This window comes from Nuphar pumila, chromosome 8 (genome assembly GCF_984573655.1).
Source record: "Nuphar pumila chromosome 8, dmNupPumi1.hap1.1, whole genome shotgun sequence".
Taxonomy (NCBI): domain Eukaryota; kingdom Viridiplantae; phylum Streptophyta; class Magnoliopsida; order Nymphaeales; family Nymphaeaceae; genus Nuphar; species Nuphar pumila.
This window is the reverse complement of record NC_143256.1, coordinates 15,693,482-15,717,544: the sequence shown is the minus strand read 5'-3', so window position 1 is coordinate 15,717,544 and position 24,063 is coordinate 15,693,482. Positions and strand designations below refer to the sequence as shown.

The following is a 24,063-nucleotide window of genomic DNA, read 5'->3' as shown; positions in this document are numbered from 1 at the left end:
ATTTAGGTGTATGCATGGCTGATCAGACCGACAAAAGGAGAAGGAAAAAAAAAACACCCAATATAACCCAAAAAAGGCAAAAAACTCACATCAGCAAAATCATATCAAAACACGAACCATTCTGCTATGTTCTTCTAGTCTTCAATCAAAGACAAACTGGAAAGGGTTTTCCTACAAACAAAACAGAGAATTCTTTTGACGAAGACTGCACAGAGCAAGAAATGTAAGGCCACACAACTTGCTTCCAAAACCAAATCAACCATCAATTGCAGTTACGATCCCGTTACTGCTGCACTAATCTCCACACACGAATGCATGCATCTTCACCAGAGCTTACAACAGTGCAATCATCATTGAAAACTAATCCATAAACACCTCCCAAGTGAGCACCCTTTATGGTTATACGACTTGAAGCTGGCTTATCAACTTCATATATAATTATGCTTGTGTCTAGAGATCCCGTAGCAACCATTGTGCTATCAGGAGACCAAGCCACACAATTTATACGAGCAGTATGGTACAACATGTTCTTAAGCTTAACCTGCAGAAGATAGTCAACTGGTTAGTGAGACAAATGTTCAGGAAGTTAAAAATCAAACCTTGGTAATTAACATTACATTTCTAAAAAGGATTAATGCGGAAGGGAAAGGAAGAAAGAGAGATGGACTGTAACGCCCCGGATTTCCAAAACAAAGCTAAGTTAAAATTTTCATGAATTTCTTTTTTTTTTTTTTTTTTTTTTTTTCATTGCAGCGGAACTTAGAAAAGCTTTTAGCAGCGGAATAAGACGATAATGAGTCGTCAGTTTTAGAAAACTCCGAGCACGTTGCAGGTATGTGGCCAAGCAACTCATTGACCACCAAAGTGTTCTATTTTATCAAAAACATATGTTTATTACAACACTACTGCTTAGGAAAGCAGTGTAGGTTCAATAAAAAGGAAGCAGTACAACTCTGTCTAGAGAAACCCTGGAACTTGATGCCGCCTTGCTCCGCATATCGCCACGCAGGTTCAACACCTGAAATCCCCATTAAACGGGGTCAGGCACCACTGATGGTCTGGTAAGTAGGCAAACACCTATCTGTTCAACTCAAGTAAATGCATAGACCACTCAGGGTCGCAGTTCGTAATACGACGCTCAAGCCTCCATGACTTAGCGTATATCGCACAAGCCTCATCAGGGCTATGAGTTGAACATCCACGCAAGTCGTCATGACTTCGCATGAGCCTCTTCAGGGCTGTGAGTTAGAATAACCTCTCAAGTCTCTACGACTTAGCCTTGACTTCCTCAGAGTCACGAATGGATGTCTAGCTCAAGCCTTTATGCTTGGCACATCCGTATCCTACGAATCTAAGGACAGCTCTCCGAGCTTCACTTAGTCGTACGGATATCAATGGGGTTCTTTCCCAATCGGTCCAGTAGTATACCGACCATGACACCTTCACAAAGGTTATGCAGGACTGACTCAACAACGTCATCCACTCATACATTCAAAGTAGCGCTGTACCTAAGCTAATGCTTTGTTTCGATAATTGCACCTCCCCCTGGGCTTAGGGGACTCATATCTGGGCGACAACGCGACGATCTGGGGGTTGATTATTCTATGTATTTTAGATACCCCAGAGGCCTGTTGACCCCATCCCCCTAGTAGGACGGTACAGCATACCGGAAGAGATCCTTACTAGGTATCCGAATGCATTCTGCTACTGCAGTAGTTGGGTTCAATCCTTAGATATTTAAGGATAACCACGACCTCCATACCTCTGAGTGACGAAGGCCATCAATGAACTCTATCAGGTTCGGGTGAAATATATGTCACTCAAGGCTGCGCCATCACCGTCTTCCTCGGTGAGAAATTCTGAAAGGGGCCTGCCGGTCTTACAATTACTTGACGAACATTGCATGCCTATAGGGCAGCCTTTGAGAAGTATGTACCCGACCCCAATCAACCACACGGTTTTCACCGTGGAACAAAAGTTTTATTCATATGCATGCTTAACTCTGCTCTCGGCACTTCGGCTTTGACGAGCACTTCACCTCTTTCGGTGGAAACAACACACTCCGGCTCAGCGGCCCTTACGAGTCTGGTTGTCTGATAATTCTCAATGAGCATGCACATGACTCGATCTCTACGGATCGGCTACTCGGCGTATTTTTACGCAACGAGCTCAGGACCTCGTCAAGGCGCTACCACTACTTTGGCGCAACGGCTCTTACAAGTATGATGCCCTTGCAGGTGTCAGGGAGACGAGTCATTCTGACATCGTTCCAACAAAGGGCATCATTGTGCCACTTAACTGGTTTCGGCAGCTCTTCTGCCAACCATTCTGTCAACACCTTCTCTGCTCTACCGGCAGTGGTGCGACGAACCTTTCTACATCGTAGAAGGCATTCTATAACTGGGTAGCACTTCTGCTACGTTCTTTCTGAGCCATTCTTAGCTCCTTCAGGAATTTCAGCAGCACTTCCTCTCTTTTACGGAGAAAGCGTGCGTTTCTTTTATCCGTTTCAGCGGCATCTCCCCTCTTTGGTGGGAAATCGCTACGCTTAACTCGGGAAATGGATGCGCACCGTTGTGCGTACTTTGCATCCATCAAGGTTGCAGGAACCTTGGGCCATAGCTAGGCCATACGTAATTGATTTAGTCTTTACGTAAAGAGCATTTTGCCAAAAGGCGAAGCCTTTCCAATAGGGGCTTCATTCGTCAAGCAGAATCTTGTACGAGGAGCGGTAAGGGAATCGCATGGGCGATTTTGGAGTTGATCTCCGTTTGAACGCTCACTTACGCGCCATATATGTAATATAAGCAGAAGCCTGTGCTTTATACAGCGGCGGCGTAAAGGAAATGCATATACTATTGTTCAGGGTGTGTAACTGAACGAAATATTCTACATATATAACAAAGCAGAAGCCTTGGCATCGTTCGACACGACGGTGTAAGTAAATACATTGCAGAAAGCAGGAGCCTTGGCATCGTTCGACGCGACGGCGTAAGTAAATGCATAATCGGAAGTGCAGTAATCGGAAGTACAGAAAGCAGGGAGCCTTGGCATCATACGACGCGACGGCAAAGGTAAATTACATGGCCTGTGCGATATAAGACGCGTCGGCAGTATCAGCAGATATACACCTAGATCTGTATCCAACGATAGTTACGAGGCGAGCGAGTGAACACCGAAGTGTCCTAGAGGGCTCAACCAAGAACTAGGGTGAGATACTATTTTCAAGAACGCATATACTGCGTATTCGAACATATATATCCGACGATAGTTACGAGGCGAGCGCGTGAACACCGAAGTGTCCTAGAGGGCTCAACCAAGAACTAAAGCAAGATACTACTTCAGAAAGTATATTCTATATACAAACAATCAAATACTTGAGAGAGATGGTTTAATGAAGCGAACTTACTTCAAATCGTGGAAGAAACGGCTCCGGGTTGCTTCTTTGGCTTCGAGCCTTCCTTCGAGAGGTCAGACTAAGTCAGATGAAGCTGACTTAGTTGAGAAAGAGGTAGAGCAGGTCAAGCTACTCAACCTAAGTGGTTTGAACCTAACAGGGTTCAATCCAAGTCAACTGGGTTCAGTAGGTTCGAACTCAGCTCAAGTAGGCTAAGTCTGGGTTCAGAAATCCAAACCGGAATCTGGACCAAAAAGGACTTTGACTTTGACTTTAAACCCAACTAGGTTCAAGTCAAGTCAACTGGGTTTGGACCAGGTCAAGTGGGTTCAGACCCAGGTCAGGTGGGTTAGGACCAGGTCAGGCAGGCTCAGGCTAAGTCAGGCAGGCTCAGACCAGGTCAGGTGGGCTCAGGTGGGCTAGGCTAGGTAGGGGAGGTTTAGGAGAGAGAGAGAAGGCAAGAGAGAGAGGGGGGGTCGATTTTTATGAGAAGAGAGAGAGTGGGGAGGGCTATTTATAGCCCAAGCCCACCTCCTCTTGGGTTTTCTCATGCCCAAACTACCCCCTTGGCTTCTTTTTAATTCCAAGAGGTTCCTTGGTGTGGGGCCCACTTGGATATTCCATGGGATATTTTTGTGGGTCCCACCAGATATTTTCTGAGGAATATTTCTGTGGGTCCCACCAATATTTCCGTGGGTCCCGCAAGAATTTCGGGTTTCCGGCGATTTTTTCCGAAAAACTCTGAGTACGTCATTTTCTTCGTATTGACGTAACTAAGAAAGTTGGCTCGTACGAATCTATTGATTTCGTTTAGTTAGGAAGTTATGGCTTCCCGAGTGTTTGAGCATATATTCGCGATTCGACGAATATCCTAAGTATAACTGGCTCGCAGGAATTGATTCGTTTCGCATTCTGAGAAGAAATGCTATTTTTACCGGTAAATGCCTCATGAATTTTATTCAGATATTTTCTGAAAAATTGCGGGTCTTACATCATTACCCCCTTAAAGGAATTTCGTCCGCGAAATTCAGCTAAGAGTACAAGGTGAAGAGTTCAGGATATTTATCCCGCATATCCGATTCGGGCTCCCAAGTGCAATCATCGACTCCGTGATGTTGCCATCTTACTTTGACAAGTGGAATGACCTTTGTCCTTAGCACTTGCTCCCGTCGGTCCATGATCTCTATTGGCCTTTCTTCCACCGTCATATCCTCCTGGATGTCAATATCTTCATGTTGGATGACGTGGGAAGGGTCGTGAACGTATTTTCTAAGCATTGACACATGAAATACATTGTGTATCTGTGTATACTGCGGTGGCAATGCTACTCTGTAGGCGGTCTCTCCTATCCGGCTCAAAACCTCGAAGGGACCAACGAATCTGGGGCTGAGCTTCCCCTTCTTTCCGAAACGAAACACACTCTTGGTTGGGGAGACCTTGATAAAAACCTTATCTCCAACCGCAAAAGCGAGTTCCCTACGCCGCTGATCGGCGTAGCTCTTCTGTCGACTCTGAGCAGCCAGTAGCTTCTTTCTGATCATGTGGACCTGCTCAGTGTAATGCTGTAACACAATGGGCGAGTCCAAGGTTCGCTCACCCACTTCACCCCAATGGATCGGTGATCTACAGGGTCGTCCATACAAGGCTTCATACGGCGCCATCCCAATGCTAGCGTGGTGGCTATTATTATAAGCAAATTCAGCCAACGCTAGGTGGGAATCCCAATCACCTTTCCATTCCAGCATACAGGCTCTTAGCATATCTTCAAGAGTCTGTATGGTTCGTTCTGATTGCCCATCTGTTTGGGGATGGAATGCTGTACTGAACTTGAGTTTCGTCCCCAGGGCTCTCTGAAGCTGCTCCCAAAAGTGAGAGGTGAACTTCGGGTCACGATCGGATATGATCGAAATCGGCACTCCATGGAGTCTAACGATTTCCCGAATGTAGATCTCTGCCAATCGTTCAGTTGAGTATCGAGTGTTGATTGGCAGGAAGTGAGCAGACTTGGTGAGTCTGTCTACGATCACCCATATTGAGTCATGTTGTCTCTTGGACCGAGGCAATCCAACGATGAAATCCATCGTAATGCCTTCCCATTTCCATTCTGGAATCTCGATCCGTTGCATCTTTCCACCAGGTCGCTGATGTTCGATCTTAACTTGCTGGCAGATCAAACACTTCGAGACAAACGTAGCCACATCACGCTTCATACCCTTCCACCAGTACTTTCTCTGCAAATCTCGGAACATCTTTGTACCCCCAGGGTGGATAGTATATTTGCTACTATGGGCCTCCTGGAGTACTTCCAGTCTTAGCTCAGGGTTATTTGGAACCCAAATTCTTTCTTCCATCCATATTCCTCCATCTTCTTTCAAATGGAAGAAAGTGTTATCTTTTTCAGCACGAGCTTTCAATTCCAAGTACTGGGGATCCTTGAACTGTTCGGCTACGATGCGATCGAGGAACTCAATGTGGATCGTCAAACATGACATTTTGATTCTACCTGAATCAGCCAAAAATGGCTTCCACTTGACGAAATCCTCCATCAACTTCCATTGTCCGGTTAGGCTGGCCAGAGTGCCAACAGTCTTGCGACTAAGGGCATCTGCTACAACATTCGCCTTTCCAGGGTGATAGGAAAGCGTGAATTCATAATCTTTGAGGAATTCCAGCCATCGCCGTTGCCGCATATTGAGTTCTTTTTGAGAAAAGAGGTATTTTAGGCTTTTATGGTCCGACATGACCTCAAATTTCTCTCCATACAGGTAGTGTCGCCAGATTTTAAGCGCGAACACTACCGCGGCAAGCTCCAAGTCGTGGGTTGGATAGTTTTTCTCATGGACCCTCAACTGTCGTGATGCATAGGCGATTACTTTGCCATGCTGCATCAACACACAACCCAGACCTGTTCCTGAGGCATCGGTATATGCCACGAAGCCTCCCTGACCAGAAGGTAAGGTAAGGACAGGGGCAGTGGTAAGCCTCTGTTTGAGAACCTCAAAGCACTCCTTACACTGGTCAGTCCATTCAAACTTGGCTCCCTTTTTAAGTAATTTCGTCATCGGTACGGCGATTCGGGAGAAGTCTTGTATGAACTTCCGATAATATCCGGCAAGTCCAAGGAAGCTACGAACCTCAGTGATATTTTCTGGCTGCTTCTAGTCCATCACAGCTTCCACCTTCGCAGGATCCACTGCGATTCCATCTTTTGAGATCACATGACCAAGGAACATCACTTTATCTAGCCAGAATTCACATTTTGAAAACTTAGCATAGAGTTGGTTATCTTGAAGGGTTTTCAAGACGATTTTCAAGTGCTCCACGTGTTGTTCCTTGTTCTCAGAATATACGAGAATGTCATCAATAAAGACGATGACAAAGCTATCCAAATATGGTCTGAATATCCGGTTCATTAGATCCATAAAGGCAGCAGGCGCATTAGTGAGTCCGAAGGGCATTACTACGAACTCATAATGGCCGTATCTCGTTCTGAAGGCTGTCTTGGGTATATCCTCTTCCTTTACTCTAAGCTGATGGTATCCAGACCTGAGGTCGATCTTGGAGAACACTCTCGCTGTTCTGAGCTGATCGAATAAGTCCTCAATCCGAGGCAATGGGTACTTATTTTTAATGGTTGCCTGGTTAAGCATCCGATAATCGATGCATAACCGAAGGGATCCATCCTTCTTCTTTACAAATAGTACCGGGGCTCCCCATGGTGACATACTTGGTCGGATGAACCCTTGTTCCATCAGTTCTTCCAACTGACACTTCAACTCACTGAGTTCAGCTGGCGCCATTCGATACGGGGCTTTGGATATCGGCGCTGTTCCAGGTAAGGATTGAATTCCAAATTCAACCTCACGAAGTGGCGGAAGTCCTGGCAATTCCTCAGGAAACACATCGGGAAACTCCCGCACTACTTCCAAACTCTCAAGGGGTTGGTCGTTGGATTTTTCCACCGAGAGACTCAACAGGAAGGCCACACCACCCTTCCTAAGGTATTTTTGTACCTTAAGTGCTGATATGAGCCTTTTTTGTGGAACTGGTTTGGATAACCGGTATTCCATCTTAGGTAATCCGGGTCGAGATAGAATCACTCTGCCCTCGCGGCACAGAATCTTGGCATTATTCTGAGCCAACCAATTCATTCCCAGAATGACATCGTACTGTATCATATCGATCAGGATGGCATCAGTAGGCAAGTGTTGCCCTGCTATCTCAATATCCAAATTTTTCACACACCGAATACATTTGGTGCGTGAACCCAACGGGTTATATACTTCGATCATTTTATCAATCGGTTGCACCGAAGCGTGGAGTTGTTCGGTGAAATCGTCAGAGATAAACGTATGAGTAGCACCACAATCAAACAAGACGTAAGCTGCATGTCCATTAACAGGTACGGTGCCTTCAATCAGGTCACCATTTTCGACTTGTTCAGTCGTTACAGCATATACACGACCTGCAGCAGGCCTTTGTTCTACTCTAGGTGGGGGTCGTTGGACTTGTGTTCGTTGTGGTACTTGTTGAGAGGGTCCGGCAGATCCGGCATTCCTCCTCTGCTCATCAATAAGCTTCTTCCTGCATTGTCTTGCAATGTGGCCCACTTTGCCACAGTAGAAGCATCCACCTGTGTCACGTGGACATGGTCCTCTTGCGTGATTAACATGGCATTTTGGGCAGTTTGGGTTGAACTGCAGGTTGTTTGGAGCCATGTTCTGCCTTGGCCTTACAACTTGTTGAGTGTTGTTCCCACCTTGGAACCTTTTCTTCTGAAAGGGTTGTCGTGAACCCTGGCCACTTGGAAACATTCTCTTCTTGTTCCCACCATCAACTATGGGCCTTTTTGCTATGATCACTTTTGATCGCTCCCAATCCACTTGTATTTTTGAAGCTGCTGCCACAGCCGTTTGAAACGTTTGGGGCATGCTGGTGATAACCCGTGACCTTAGCCCTTCTCGCAGTCCATTGATGTACTTGTCGGCCCTTTCTTGGTCGGTCTCAAATAACCGGGAGCAGTACCGTTCAAGATTTTGAAATTTGGTGGTATAGTCAATCAGATTCATGCCACCCTGCTCCAATTCCAGAAACTCCATCTTCTTCTTGTTCCTGGAGTGTAATGGAAAGTAATTATCCATGAAAGCTCTCCGGAAGTCAGTCCAAGGAATGACTTCAACTTCCGAGAACTGGATAATCTTAGTGGTATCCCACCACTTCCGTGCGTTGTCTTTCAGCCGATACGTGCCAAAATTGGTTTTCTTTTCCTCTGGTACTCCCAGTACTAAGAAGGCACGTTCCGTCTCTTCGATCCAACTCTCCGCGAGCTCAGGATCGGCTCTGCCAATGAAAACTGGCGGGTCAAGCTTGAGGAACTTCTCATAAGTTACTCCTCCCAGGTGCTCGTTTCGTGGTGCGACTGGTTCTGGCCTCGTTTCACGGATGGCGGTAACCAGGTTGTTGAGTGTCTCTAACAGGAATCCTTGCGTATGAGACTCCTCGCTTGGTATGGTTCTCCTCGTCGTAGGAGCCATTTATCTATGCACACACAAGCACTTGTTTTTAGTTTCTCGATGTATATGAGGAAGTAAAAGCTTTATTTACTTAATATACATCACATTTACACAAGCATTGCCTTAAACAAAACGTCATGCCGCACTGGCAGACTTTAGGCAATGAGAAACTATATACATGAGTCTACTGACTCCAAAACATCACCAGTCTCTTTAAGACTTGGATTTCTTTGATGAAGACGAACTCCAAAAGGTCCATCTATTGCCACATGGCCTTGGTGCAGGCACTACTAGCTTTGGCTTGGGCGGCACTTCCGCACTAGCAAGCGAATACTGGGGATATATGAGAGACTCCAGTCCACTTTCCCAGTTAGCAAGATCAAGACTCTGGGAGTCTGGAATAAGGATTGGCGAACAGAAAGAATCTCCTCTTTTGTTCCTGCCATTTAAGCTCGGCATATGTGATGCCGGATGGTAGCTTGGCGAGTGATAGACTTCTGCAGGGAAGTTCAAATCAAAATCCCTCAGCCTTGGTAATTCATCAAAAGATGTTGGGGTATGGTTGCTCCCAACACTAGAGTGATGCGGTCCACTGACACGCGAAGTCTCATCCCTGAGACCCTTTGAAGCCCGCCGACCCATATCGGCGGTATATTTCCTTTGGCATTCGTTGGCGGAATGCCCATCTTCGCCACAGTATTGGCAGTCTTGGACTTCATACGGGCATATCCACTCATCGTGCATGACCTTGCAGCGATAGCAATATCCACGCGAGTCATGAGTTGCCATCTATACAAAGATGCACCCAGATCAGAACAAAAGTATAAAAACATATACTTACAGTGCGATATCGGTACCATGACGGATCTTGAACCAGGTTTCTCAGACTCATGCTCTGATACCAATTCTGTAACGCCCCGGATTTCCAAAACAAAGCTAAGTTAAAATTTTCATGAATTTCTTTTTTTTTTTTTTTTTTTTTTTCATTGCAGCGGAACTTAGAAAAGCTTTTAGCAGCGGAATAAGACGATAATGAGTCGTCAGTTTTAGAAAACTCCGAGCACGTTGCAGGTATGTGGCCAAGCAACTCATTGACCACCAAAGTGTTCTATTTTATCGAAAACATATGTTTATTACAACACTACTGCTTAGGAAAGCAGTGTAGGTTCAATAAAAAGGAAGCAGTACAACTCTGTCTAGAGAAACCCTGGAACTTGATGCCGCCTTGCTCCGCATATCGCCACGCAGGTTCAACACCTGAAATCCCCATTAAACGGGGTCAGGCACCACTGATGGTCTGGTAAGTAGGCAAACACCTATCTGTTCAACTCAAGTAAATGCATAGACCACTCAGGGTCGCAGTTCGTAATACGACGCTCAAGCCTCCATGACTTAGCGTATATCGCACAAGCCTCATCAGGGCTATGAGTTGAACATCCACGCAAGTCGTCATGACTTCGCATGAGCCTCTTCAGGGCTGTGAGTTAGAATAACCTCTCAAGTCTCTACGACTTAGCCTTGACTTCCTCAGAGTCACGAATGGATGTCTAGCTCAAGCCTTTATGCTTGGCACATCCGTATCCTACGAATCTAAGGACAGCTCTCCGAGCTTCACTTAGTCGTACGGATATCAATGGGGTTCTTTCCCAATCGGTCCAGTAGTATACCGACCATGACACCTTCACAAAGGTTATGCAGGACTGACTCAACAACGTCATCCACTCATACATTCAAAGTAGCGCTGTACCTAAGCTAATGCTTTGTTTCGATAATTGCACCTCCCCCTGGGCTTAGGGGACTCATATCTGGGCGACAACGCGACGATCTGGGGGTTGATTATTCTATGTATTTTAGATACCCCAGAGGCCTGTTGACCCCATCCCCCTAGTAGGACGGTACAGCATACCGGAAGAGATCCTTACTAGGTATCCGAATGCATTCTGCTACTGCAGTAGTTGGGTTCAATCCTTAGATATTTAAGGATAACCACGACCTCCATACCTCTGAGTGACGAAGGCCATCAATGAACTCTATCAGGTTCGGGTGAAATATATGTCACTCAAGGCTGCGCCATCACCGTCTTCCTCGGTGAGAAATTCTGAAAGGGGCCTGCCGGTCTTACAATTACTTGACGAACATTGCATGCCTATAGGGCAGCCTTTGAGAAGTATGTACCCGACCCCAATCAACCACACGGTTTTCACCGTGGAACAAAAGTTTTATTCATATGCATGCTTAACTCTGCTCTCGGCACTTCGGCTTTGACGAGCACTTCACCTCTTTCGGTGGAAACAACACACTCCGGCTCAGCGGCCCTTACGAGTCTGGTTGTCTGATAATTCTCAATGAGCATGCACATGACTCGATCTCTACGGATCGGCTACTCGGCGTATTTTTACGCAACGAGCTCAGGACCTCGTCAAGGCGCTACCACTACTTTGGCGCAACGGCTCTTACAAGTATGATGCCCTTGCAGGTGTCAGGGAGACGAGTCATTCTGACATCGTTCCAACAAAGGGCATCATTGTGCCACTTAACTGGTTTCGGCAGCTCTTCTGCCAACCATTCTGTCAACACCTTCTCTGCTCTACCGGCAGTGGTGCGACGAACCTTTCTACATCGTAGAAGGCATTCTATAACTGGGTAGCACTTCTGCTACGTTCTTTCTGAGCCATTCTTAGCTCCTTCAGGAATTTCAGCAGCACTTCCTCTCTTTTACGGAGAAAGCGTGCGTTTCTTTTATCCGTTTCAGCGGCATCTCCCCTCTTTGGTGGGAAATCGCTACGCTTAACTCGGGAAATGGATGCGCACCGTTGTGCGTACTTTGCATCCATCAAGGTTGCAGGAACCTTGGGCCATAGCTAGGCCATACGTAATTGATTTAGTCTTTACGTAAAGAGCATTTTGCCAAAAGGCGAAGCCTTTCCAATAGGGGCTTCATTCGTCAAGCAGAATCTTGTACGAGGAGCGGTAAGGGAATCGCATGGGCGATTTTGGAGTTGATCTCCGTTTGAACGCTCACTTACGCGCCATATATGTAATATAAGCAGAAGCCTGTGCTTTATACAGCGGCGGCGTAAAGGAAATGCATATACTATTGTTCAGGGTGTGTAACTGAACGAAATATTCTACATATATAACAAAGCAGAAGCCTTGGCATCGTTCGACGCGACGGCGTAAGTAAATACATTGCAGAAAGCAGGAGCCTTGGCATCGTTCGACGCGACGGCGTAAGTAAATGCATAATCGGAAGTGCAGTAATCGGAAGTACAGAAAGCAGGGAGCCTTGGCATCATACGACGCGACGGCAAAGGTAAATTACATGGCCTGTGCGATATAAGACGCGTCGGCAGTATCAGCAGATATACACCTAGATCTGTATCCAACGATAGTTACGAGGCGAGCGAGTGAACACCGAAGTGTCCTAGAGGGCTCAACCAAGAACTAGGGTGAGATACTATTTTGAAGAACGCATATACTGCGTATTCGAACATATATATCCGACGATAGTTATGAGGCGAGCGCGTGAACACCGAAGTGTCCTAGAGGGCTCAACCAAGAACTAAAGCAAGATACTACTTCAGAAAGTATATTCTATATACAAACAATCAAATACTTGAGAGAGATGGTTTAATGAAGCGAACTTACTTCAAATCGTGGAAGAAACGGCTCCGGGTTGCTTCTTTGGCTTCGAGCCTTCCTTCGAGAGGTCAGACTAAGTCAGATGAAGCTGACTTAGTTGAGAAAGAGGTAGAGCAGGTCAAGCTACTCAACCTAAGTGGTTTGAACCTAACAGGGTTCAATCCAAGTCAACTGGGTTCAGTAGGTTCGAACTCAGCTCAAGTAGGCTAAGTCTGGGTTCAGAAATCCAAACCGGAATCTGGACCAAAAAGGACTTTGACTTTGACTTTAAACCCAACTAGGTTCAAGTCAAGTCAACTGGGTTTGGACCAGGTCAAGTGGGTTCAGACCCAGGTCAGGTGGGTTAGGACCAGGTCAGGCAGGCTCAGGCTAAGTCAGGCAGGCTCAGACCAGGTCAGGTGGGCTCAGGTGGGCTAGGCTAGGTAGGGGAGGTTTAGGAGAGAGAGAGAAGGCAAGAGAGAGAGGGGGGGTCGATTTTTATGAGAAGAGAGAGAGTGGGGAGGGCTATTTATAGCCCAAGCCCACCTCCTCTTGGGTTTTCTCATGCCCAAACTACCCCCTTGGCTTCTTTTTAATTCCAAGAGGTTCCTTGGTGTGGGGCCCACTTGGATATTCCATGGGATATTTTTGTGGGTCCCACCAGATATTTTCTGAGGAATATTTCTGTGGGTCCCACCAATATTTCCGTGGGTCCCGCAAGAATTTCGGGTTTCCGGCGATTTTTTCCGAAAAACTCTGAGTACGCCATTTTCTTCGTATTGACGTAACTAAGAAAGTTGGCTCGTACGAATCTATTGATTTCGTTTAGTTAGGAAGTTATGGCTTCCCGAGTGTTTGAGCATATATTCGCGATTCGACGAATATCCTAAGTATAACTGGCTCGCAGGAATTGATTCGTTTCGCATTCTGAGAAGAAATGCTATTTTTACCGGTAAATGCCTCATGAATTTTATTCAGATATTTTCTGAAAATTTGCGGGTCTTACATGGACTATGCAAATGGGAACCAAAAAGTTAGAAGTATGAACAACTTAAATATAGTGACAAAATCTATCAAAAATAAAGAAAAAAAAAACATGGATGAAGCATGACAGCCTTCCACTACTTTAATGTGTGTAAAAAGAATTTAGGAAACAAAAAGAAAATTAAAAAACCATATAGGATTTACATTATGCCTGATAAATTGAACCATGGCATTTTGCTATGTCACATGGGTGCGGGTGCGGGTGCGACACGGGTGCGGCGCAATTTCAAAAATTTTGGACACGGGGACTCGGCTATATATATATATAATTCTAGTAAACAATTAAAATTAAGTAGCCAAAACTATGACCTTAATTTTTTCGAAAGTTTCAATTTGGCATTCCCATTTCTTTATGGTAGTTCTTAAGCTAGCTTTTCTAATACTTATGAAACTAGTATTTTTTTAAACTGGAAAAGCATTTATTTAGCTATCTCAAATGGTTGGGTTACCTTTTATCGTGTTTTATATATATTTTTACATAAGTTGTGACTTGTGAAACAGTCACACAGACTGTGCACACAGTCTGTGCAATGCAGTCTGTGACTGTGCAGACTGTGCACAGTCACACAGACTGTGTGCAATGACTGTGCAGTTGCAGTTGCACAGTTTGTGACTGTGCAACTGCATGCATTGCACAGTCTGGTTATATATTAAAAAAAAAGATATATAAAAATTGTTTTTTTTTGTTTTTTGTCTTAAAAATGGACATTTTTGGACTCGGTCAAAGTTGACCGAGTCCAAAATGTGGACGGACGCGGCCTGGACTCGTTGACCGAGTCTGACTCGGCGTTGACCGAGTCCGGGCCGAGTCCGAAGCCGCACCCGTGTCGGGGCGTGTCGACTCGGGTGCGGCACCTCCCTAGCCGAGTCCGTGTGACATAGGCATTTTGTAGTCTAGGAAAACAAGGGTAATTATAATACCGCACACAAGGCCATAAATGCTTAAGAATTTTCAAGCTTTTTGGATCTAGAATGCCATTGACATACAATAGAATGAATGTCTACTACATTTTTCATAACAGGGATATTGCGCCAAATCAATTCATTCTAGGTCTTGATTGCTTTGTCACCTTCTCATGAAAATCCAGAACATGCAATTAATAGCAAAGTACACCATTATTATCAAAACTGGTATTTGTCTTATGCACCACAATTTGCTTTGTAATCCCATTGTTGCTTAAAGCTAAACTTATGGTCCCCAATAGTAATATTCCTGCTTATTGCTGATCTCCAATCTTTACTGGGCTCCTCCTTTTCCCAGTTCCTTCAACTTGCTTCATGTCAAATTTTTTGTGTTCTGTAATTTCGGACAGCTTGTAACATGCCCATTCTATCCCTGACAATGCTCATCTTTCTGTTTAATTAACTCTTAAGGACAAGATGTAAGGATACGTGGCATTTCTTCAATATGTGTTTTTATTTTTGCTTTACGTAACATGCATTAGTATTGTATCATTGTCATCAATGGCTCGGGTAATTGATTTGTAGTACCAGTTGGAGTCACACTATCTCAACCGGGCCATATTCAGGCAAACCTAGCTTGACTAATAAAAAAGAATTAACTCAATCGTAGTGAGGATTAATCTATTATGAGAGATCATCCCATGTGATTAATGACTTGGGACATCAACCTGTTGTAGTTGGAATATTCATTTTCTCTTTCCTATTTCATTGAGTCAAATTGAAATGACAAAAATTGACACAGAATTAGAGCAACCATGACGAAGTGATCTATTAATCTCATCTTCATGCTTTTTCCTCTAATCTTCTAACCTCTTTCTTCTCTATGGATTTAATATTTTTCAGAAGATTTCTTTGTTTTGAATGTTAAATTTTAAAACACTTACTGGAATCATAGGCAGATCTGATTGTTAGCTTTGAACAAATCTGGAATCTAACTTGTTTTTTGGTCCCATAGGCTTGGGTGAAGGGGATAAATGGATTGGTACGTGGAAATGGTAGCTCTATCTCAGCTGGTGGTGTGGTTGGCTGGAACCAAATAATCAAATCTTCAAGGGAGTACGACCTTGCAAAGGGGGGTGATTGAATTGGTAATTAAGTTTATGGTTCAAATCAAGCTTGCAAAGGGGTCAAGCTGAGGTTCCAGACTGACTTATGGTCCAGGGATGTAACTCTTGCTGAAAGATATCCACCATTTTTTCACATAAACAGAGATAACAGCATACATGTAAGTGAATGTTGGAAAGGAAGAGCTAGTTAGTTCACTGAATTCAGAAGGAATTTCACGGAGCAAGAGGTAGAAGATTGGTTTTGGTTATGGCTATTGGATTTTTAGGCCCATGGAAAATTTCTGACAGCGAGAATTCCTTATATGGAAATGTGACGGATGTGTTATGTTCTCTATAGCTTCATTTAGCCATGCTTTTGGCTGTAAAGATGTAGACCACTTTCCAAATGACACCGTCCAGGGTTTCCATCCCTCTCCTACAGCCAAGATATTTGTGTGGCTCTTAGCACTTGATAAGGTTAATAACCAGTGCAAATTGAAAGACAAAAGTTTCCAGCTTGCAAGTACTTGCTACTTCTGTTTCGATGAGAACGAAACAATTGAGCATTTGTTTTGGTTTTATCCAGCATTTCAGTGGTTGTTCAAACAAGCTTTGGATTGTGCCAATAAAATGGCCAGATGGGGATTTAGCTTGGATTGGTCGGAATAGGACTGGTGATTAAGAATCTTAATTTGATCTATTCTGTAAGCTTGTTGAAAGATTTCTTATCCCCTGGCTTAAATTATTTCTCTTAGACAAAAAAAAAAGGATTTACATGGTTTGCAAAGTGTTATAATGTGCATCTCCCTCGCATACTGTCTGTAGACTCTGTACATACACCAATTCTTGTTTTCTTTTTGTTATGTGTGTGTGCTTGTGTTCAAGGATTGATACACACACACACACACACACACACACACACACACACACACACACACATATATATATATATATATATATATATATATATATATATATATATATATATATATATATATATATATATATATATAGAGAGAGAGAGAGAGAGAGAGAGAGAGAGAGAGAGAGAGAGAGAGATGGTACCTCTCGAGTGACATGGTCCCATACAACAGCTTCTCGATTGAGATCACCAGAAATAAACATAGAGGCATCTGGGGAGAAACGAATGACGTTAATAGCACCACGATGCTTCTCAAGGACTGACTCTTTAGTGAGAGTGTCCCCATTGACAGAATAGACATGGAGTTTCCCATCTTGGCCACCAACAATGGCCTCACTTCCATCAGGTGAAATTGCAGATGCCGTCACAGCAAACCCAAGATTCAGAGTTGACAACACTTTGGATCCACGAAGCATGATTACTCCTGAATCAGTTGAAAGCAATGCCAGCTCGAGCTTATCAAGTGCAATATTTAAGTCCTTTGGTTGTGCACCAATATCAATTTGTTCTTCATCACCACACTGATCAGCATGCAGTGGAATTCTCCTTACCTGTAAAATTTTGGGAAAAGGATCATCTCTTGTAGCAAAAGCAAGTTGAACATATTGTACATAGCTACAGTTGTTGTACAGTCAGCAAAATATAAGCCCCACAGCAGGATATCATCAATTGGAATTTGGCAGGTAGATTAAGAAATTGTTCCTTATTAAAGGAATATGCTATTCATCAGACTTGGTGAGCAATACTACCGTGTATTGAACTTTTATAATTGGCTGGAAAGCTTTCCAGACAAGAATATATGGACTATCCCTGATATTTACTATCCGAACATCAAAGAAGAGGACCAAATATTTGGAGAACACCTGATAAAATCATCAAATTGGACTAGGACAATATAACTTAAAAACGAGGAGAAAATCTCCAACCGAATAGCCTTTGGAAATCTTTCACATGTTATTGCCATTAGACATACTAGCGAGCACAAACATGCTCCCAGTCTATGTCACAGGGACTCACCAAAGAGGCCTCTGCACCCACGTCGACGCGACGCGGGTGTGGCACCCAATTCGGTCAACCCGCACCCAAGGTTATCATTGTCCAAAATGGACTTGGTTAACTTTGTCCATTAAAAAAAGGGACAGGGCTCGATAATGGGTAAGGGTACCTCGAGCACCCCCCTCCCCCCCCCCAATGAAAAAAATAAAGGGGTACCTCGAGAAGGGGTAAAGAGGGATGGGGCTTGAGAATGGGGTACCACGAGAAAGGGTAAAGGGGTGGTGTTAAAATATATATATATATATATATATACCCTCCCGCACCCCCACACCCAAGTTCTTTTAAAGTGCCGCATCGTCGCCCCCGCATCTGCACCCGTACCTATGTGACATAGCTCCCAGTTTATCCAATACATATATGCACATGTATGAATACAAATTGTAGTTAGTTGCCTGTTTATATAGAGCGTGAGAGAGGTTGACTATACCATGCACGTGCGAAAATCAAATTCCACTTGTACAACTTACATAATGAATAACAAATAGTGTCAACTGTCACATACAAATCAATTCCTTATGCTGTGAACATTGGATCAAGAGAATTTCTGCTCATGACATTTTATATGTCAAAATTACAACTGGCACGGTAACAATGTCAGAACAAAACAATATCCATAGTGCTATGATTAGGCCAATGAAGCACTGCTCGTCATATTATATCATTACATGGCAAGGTGTACCTTTCAAAAGGTATATGTGTAATTAGGTTAACCTAAAGTTAGACATAACATACAAGAGAGTTGACTACGACATCACCCACCATATGAGGCACTTTACAGCCCTGTGGTACCTCCTGTTATCTCTTCTCTATTCTTCGTCTTCACCACATGAACATAAAGTTGAATTACTTGCTTAAAAGATGTAGTACTGCTCATTTCAAGCATGGGCGTGAACAAATCTCAATTCATTTTTTATTTCTTCTCAAGGAGTATTGAAAATGATATTACTTGCATATTTTTGTCAAACTATTTCAATGGAATATTATATAGAATTTCAAAGGCTATTTAAGTTTCTAATTCAAGAATTTGACATCAAGAAATTGGTCTCATTTACGTACCTCTTAGAGATTGAAGTTACAAGAACAACAAAGAGTATATTTATCTTTTAGAGAGAATATGTTGGAAGATACTGTTATTAGTCAGTTTGGAGCCTTGTGAATTAACTAACATATCTGTTATCCGATTAGCCTGATTAATCAATTCATGCACAATGAAATGATACTGAGATGGGCCATGAATATTCAAAAAATTGAAGGCTACTCATCAAAAAGGAATCTTCTATGCCAATTCCTTTGAAGTACAAAATAGATGACCTGCATGTATGTGCATAAAAGAACCGCCTCTGGTTTTATTTTCTTTGAGAGTGAATTCCGTACCATTGAATAGAAAAGAGACAAATGATCATAAGCTTAAATGTTGAAGCCAAATTATAAAGCCATGTCTTTTGGGCCATTTGAAAAGAATTCATATAAAAGCAATATTACAAAAGGCAGAGATTCAGGTGAAACTTCTAGGAAGCTTTATGGTGATAAATAATATCTATGAAAAGAAGCAACCATATATTGGTGACTTGCCACTTTAATAAGAAAGAGTTGCATTCAAGATGTTTAGCACTTCAAATTTTCAGAACAGAATTGCAAATTCTCCAAGAGAGTTCAAGGCTTGACTTCATAAATCAATTCGATAGATATCTTTGCAACACCTCAAGATGGAGCATTGTTGCCTATCTCAATTAGGGGTGGCAATCGGATCGGGTTGGCAGGTCGACCCAGCGGGTTGGCTGGTCAGCATACCTCAACCCGACCCGTTTATTAAACGGGTCGGCTGTGGCAAACACGAACCCGACCCGTTTATTAAACGGGTAACCCGACATGACCCGCCAACCCGTTTATAAACGGGTTGGGTCGGGTAAACGGATTGGCAGGTTAGCAGGTTGACCCGCCCGCCTAACCCGTTTATTAAACGGGTCAGCTGGGTTGGCATACCCCTAACACGAACCCAACCCGTTTAATAAACGGGTTAGGCGTGAAAAGATACTGTCATTTAGTATAAAGTCTGGATCTCAGGATCCAGACCCAATTCCTTTCATTTTAAACACATGCTCATTAATGTTTCATTAATGATATGCTATAATTTTATCATAACATGTAATGGGTATTTTCGTACCCTAGCTATTGTATCTGTGTGTATTTAATCAGAGAAGCAAAAATGAATACCCTGATTAGGGATTTTTGCTGCAGCCTCGTTCTCTCTCCCCATGCTGTGTTGTTGCTTGTAGATGAAGAAAGGAACCCATGATTTCTATCATGGTATCAGAGCAGCAGGTTCAATATTGAAGATCGGTTCCTTCTATGACTGATTTGTCTCCTTCTAAGGTACCTGTTTTCTCATTTTTTCTATCGATTTCTCTTGTATTTAAATCTGCAGTCCTGACTGAAATCTCTTCTTCGTACTCTCCTTTTTCTTTTTGCTCTTTTGAAATACATCATTAATCTGCTTATTGTCTTCTTCAAGTACCTCCTTTTGATTCCCCTTTTTTATTTAAGCCAACGTGTTTCTCTTATTTCCAAAATCCAAAACTGAAATTTGGTCACGTTGGCATATTTCCTCCTTCTTTCATTCCCTGTTGTTCTTCTGTCATATCTACTACTTCTTTCACATCGCTGCACGTGATCTTACCCATCCATAAGCAAAATAATCAAGCAAGATCAATTTTTTTGATCTATGTGTGATTACAAGAGTTGAAAAGGATCACTCCAAACTCATTTGCATATTGACGTCAGATCAGATTGTGATCTGCACGCCCATATCTATCTTGATTAAAATAATTTCATCTTCGAATTCATTTTCATCTCTGTTTTGCCTGTTTTCTCATTATTCTAAAAGGAAAACACATTATTTTCAAAATAACGTACCTATTACTGATTGAATTTTATTCAGAACAGATTCTTTACTGTGCAGTCCTGTTTTTTTGCCTCGTGTTCATCAGTTAAAAAAAAAAAACTAGTCTGGTCTTTAGACTTCTCTGATATTAAAATTTATGTTCTGAATTATACTAGAATTCAATTGTGGTTGGGTCTTTGTCGTAAGGCCATTTCTTATTTTTTATTCCTTCTCTTGGTTGGATCTTATTCCTTCTTGTTTTTGGCTTCAAAAGAATATGGACTCATTCCCTCATTCTCAGTCTGGTCTTTCCTCAAACTTTCTCAGCCAACTCGTGTCTGAGAAACTGAACAATTCCAATTTCCTAACTTGGAAGCAACAAATCATACCATTCATAAGAAGTCAGGACCTTTCTGGACATCTGGATGGTTCTGTTCCTGTTCCTCCAGAATTCATACCACAAGAAGAAAAGAATGGTGAGAAAGATCTTTCTATTACCTATGTTAGAAATCCTGAGTATGTATCCTGGATGAAGTGAGATTAGGCGTTGGTTGCCTATATCACTTCTACATTGTCACAAGAAGTGCTTGTGGCAATTCCAGATGACTGCTCTGTTAAAATGTAAAACTGTGCAAATGTTTCATATTTACTGACAAAAATGATAAACTTTCTCCTCGTGTGATTCCCTGTGCCTTTTTAGGATATGCTGAAAACCAGAAAGGTTATAGATGTTTTGACTTCAAAAATAATAAACTATATGTGTCTAGAAATGTTTCCTTTCTTGAAAAGGAGAGCTTCTTTGATTTTAGAAAATTAAAAGACGTCACTGAGTACTCCTTTTTGCTAGATCTAATATCAACATCTGATGAATATGACCTTGATTGTAACTTTGATGATGATCAAAGAATTATTGATCTTAATGTTGAAAATGAAGAAGTTCATAGAGATACTAGTATTCAATATTCCAGGCGACAAGAGTCTAATCCTCCATGTGCACTTGAAAAATATTCTAACATTCCAACTAGACAATCATCCCGAATCTCGAGGCCTCCAGGAAAGTTTATATCAGTGGCGGAGCCAGGGGTGGGCATGGGTGGGCGGCCGCCCACCCTAAAATTTGAAACCGAGTCGACTCATGACTCGGAAAACCGAGTCGAATCGGGACTCGTGAAACCGAGTCGACCGAGACCCGGGCTCTCGATGAGTCTAGAGCCTGCCAAAAGAGGCGAGGGGTAAAACCCTAGCCAGTTTTCTAAAGCTCTGCCCCTCCGTTCCAGCGTTCCCCTTCAGTCACAGGCAAGACGGCAACCCCATTCGCCGGCAACCCTTGTGCTCTGCAGTGCCGCCGGCCTCCCTTCGGTGAACCCGCGGTGGCGGTGCCCCCCTCCGAGCTTCTCCCTCTCGGCTGCAATCTCCAGCGATGCGAGGCACCGGTGTCGCAGTCAGTCGGACCTTTGCCAATCTCCGGCAACCATCGCTAGCAGTTTGAAGAAGACCCTCTTATCTCCTAAATTTGAGGGTGGGTTTTGTTCATGTTCAGTGGCTCTGGTGATACAGTATCCAGTTATCCATTCTACAGGAGCAATACAGGCCAATCCTTCAATTTGGTTCTTGATCCTTTCTTTTTGGGGCGCAACTGAACGTGGGTCTAGTTTCTTTCCTCCTTTTTGGGCGCAACCTCATTGGAAGAGTCAATCTTGCTATCCTTTCTTGGTCATCGTGCGTGCATAGGACTCTCTATTTGTGCCTGCTGCTAAAACAAGGTATGGATGTCTATCAATGTAACGAAGGCAACGGATAGCGTATCTTTATCTACCAGATAGTTGGTGAGTGAATTGCTTGTTCTCGATTGTCTAGGATTCTTGTAGTGAGTAACTGTGGCCATTGACAGATTTTAATAATTGGGCGTCTGTATTTTTTTTCTAACAGACATTTTTATACTCTTTTTGCTTGAATTCTTCATATGGTGCATGTTGGTCATCATCGGTGTCATAAAAAATGTATTCATTTTTTAGCTTAAAGCTTTTTCGGGGTTCTACGACCAATCTTGGTGGTCAGAGGCAGAGCTGGAGGGGGCGGGGGCAGGAATGGGCTGTAGCCCAGTCCTGCCTCTCGAAACAGTTAAATTTTTTTTTTTTTAAAAGCCTAGTCCTAGCCCAGCTCAGCCCTGACTGCAGCAAATAGTTTGATTTGTCCATATAAAATAGATTTTTATTAATAATTGTAGCCATTTTTTATTTTATCTCAAATTTTTTTTTTTCGAGGGCGCTGCCCCCGAGCCCCCGACTATCACGCCATTTTTTTTTTTGCTACACCCCTGTTTGCCCATCCCCCACGTCAATCCTAGCTACGCCACTGGTTTGTATCATACGAGTCTTTCTCACCCACATATAGGGCAGTTATTGCATTAATTCACTCATATGAAGAACCATCCACATATTTTCAAGCAAAAAATGATATCAAATGGATAGAAGCCATGAAAGCTGAATTAGATGCACTTGAAAAGGCTTCTACATGGAATATTCAAGATCTTCCTTCAGGGAAGAAAACTATAGGATGTCGATGGGTTTATAAAATTAAAACCAAGAGTGATGGTACTCTTGAAAGATATAAAGCCCGTTTAGTAGCCAAAGGTTATGCCCAAGAATATGGGATTGATTATGAAGAAACCTTTGCTCCGATGGCTCGTATGACTATTGTCCGAACCTTAATTGCCTTAGCTTCTATAAAAAAATGGTCTATTTTTCAAATGGATGTCAAAAATGTTTTTTTAAATGGAAAGCTAGTTGAAGAAGTATACATGGAACCCCCTCCTGGTCTAAGTATTCCTAAGGGTAAAGTCCTTCGCTTAGAAAAAACTCTTTACGGACTTAAACAAGCACCAAAAGCTTGGTATGATAGGTTTAGTCGTGTTATGATTGATATTGGTTTTCAATTCTGTTTAACTGACACTGCTTTGTTTATTAAGAATTCTGATGCAGGGATCATTGTGCTTCTTCTCTATGTGGATGATATGATCATCACCGGAAGCGATAAACAGGGAGTTGAAACAATCAAAACACTTCTTAAATCTCATTTTGAAATGACTGATTTGGGCTTGTTGAGATACTTTTTAGGCATTGAAGTTGCTTATTCTCCTAGAGGATATTTATTATCTTAGACTAAATTTGCTTTTGATATTGTTTTCAGGTCTGGTATTACTGATGATAAGAAAGTTGACACTCCAGAAGTTGTTAATGTTAAAATGAAGATTGATGATGGAGAACTTCTTGCAGACCCTACTCCTTATAGACAGCTTGTCGGGGCACTTTCCTATCTATCCATTACCAGACCAGATATAGCACATGTTGTTCATACAGCAAGTCAATTTCAACATGCTCCTACTTCTGTTCATATGGGAGCAGTCATGCGTATTATCATATACATCAAGTCCTCTCTTTCACAAGGACTTTTCTTATCTTCCTCCTCTTCTCTTGATTTAATTGCATATACTGATGCTGAGTGGGGAGGTGATCCCAATAACAGACACTCAACCACTGGCTTTTGTGTCTTTTTAGGGGAATCATTGATCTCGTGGAGGTGTAAAAAGCAGCAGAAGGTATCTCTCTCATCCACCGAAG

At 42.9% G+C, this 24,063-nt stretch overlaps 1 protein-coding gene across 1 annotated transcript in view; it reads right to left on the bottom strand.

Moving 5' to 3' along the window:
- Positions 1-283: 283 nt before the first annotated feature.
- Positions 284-24,063, bottom strand: part of LOC149829670 (actin-interacting protein 1-2-like) — a 33,529-nt gene continuing 9,749 nt past the window's right edge. The window contains exons 4-5 of the mRNA XM_090015233.1: positions 16,650-17,057; positions 284-541 (exon numbers count right to left, since the gene is read on the bottom strand). Of these exons, the coding sequence (XP_089871359.1) occupies positions 284-541; positions 16,650-17,057 (666 nt within the window). The remainder of the gene's footprint in view (positions 542-16,649; positions 17,058-24,063) is intronic.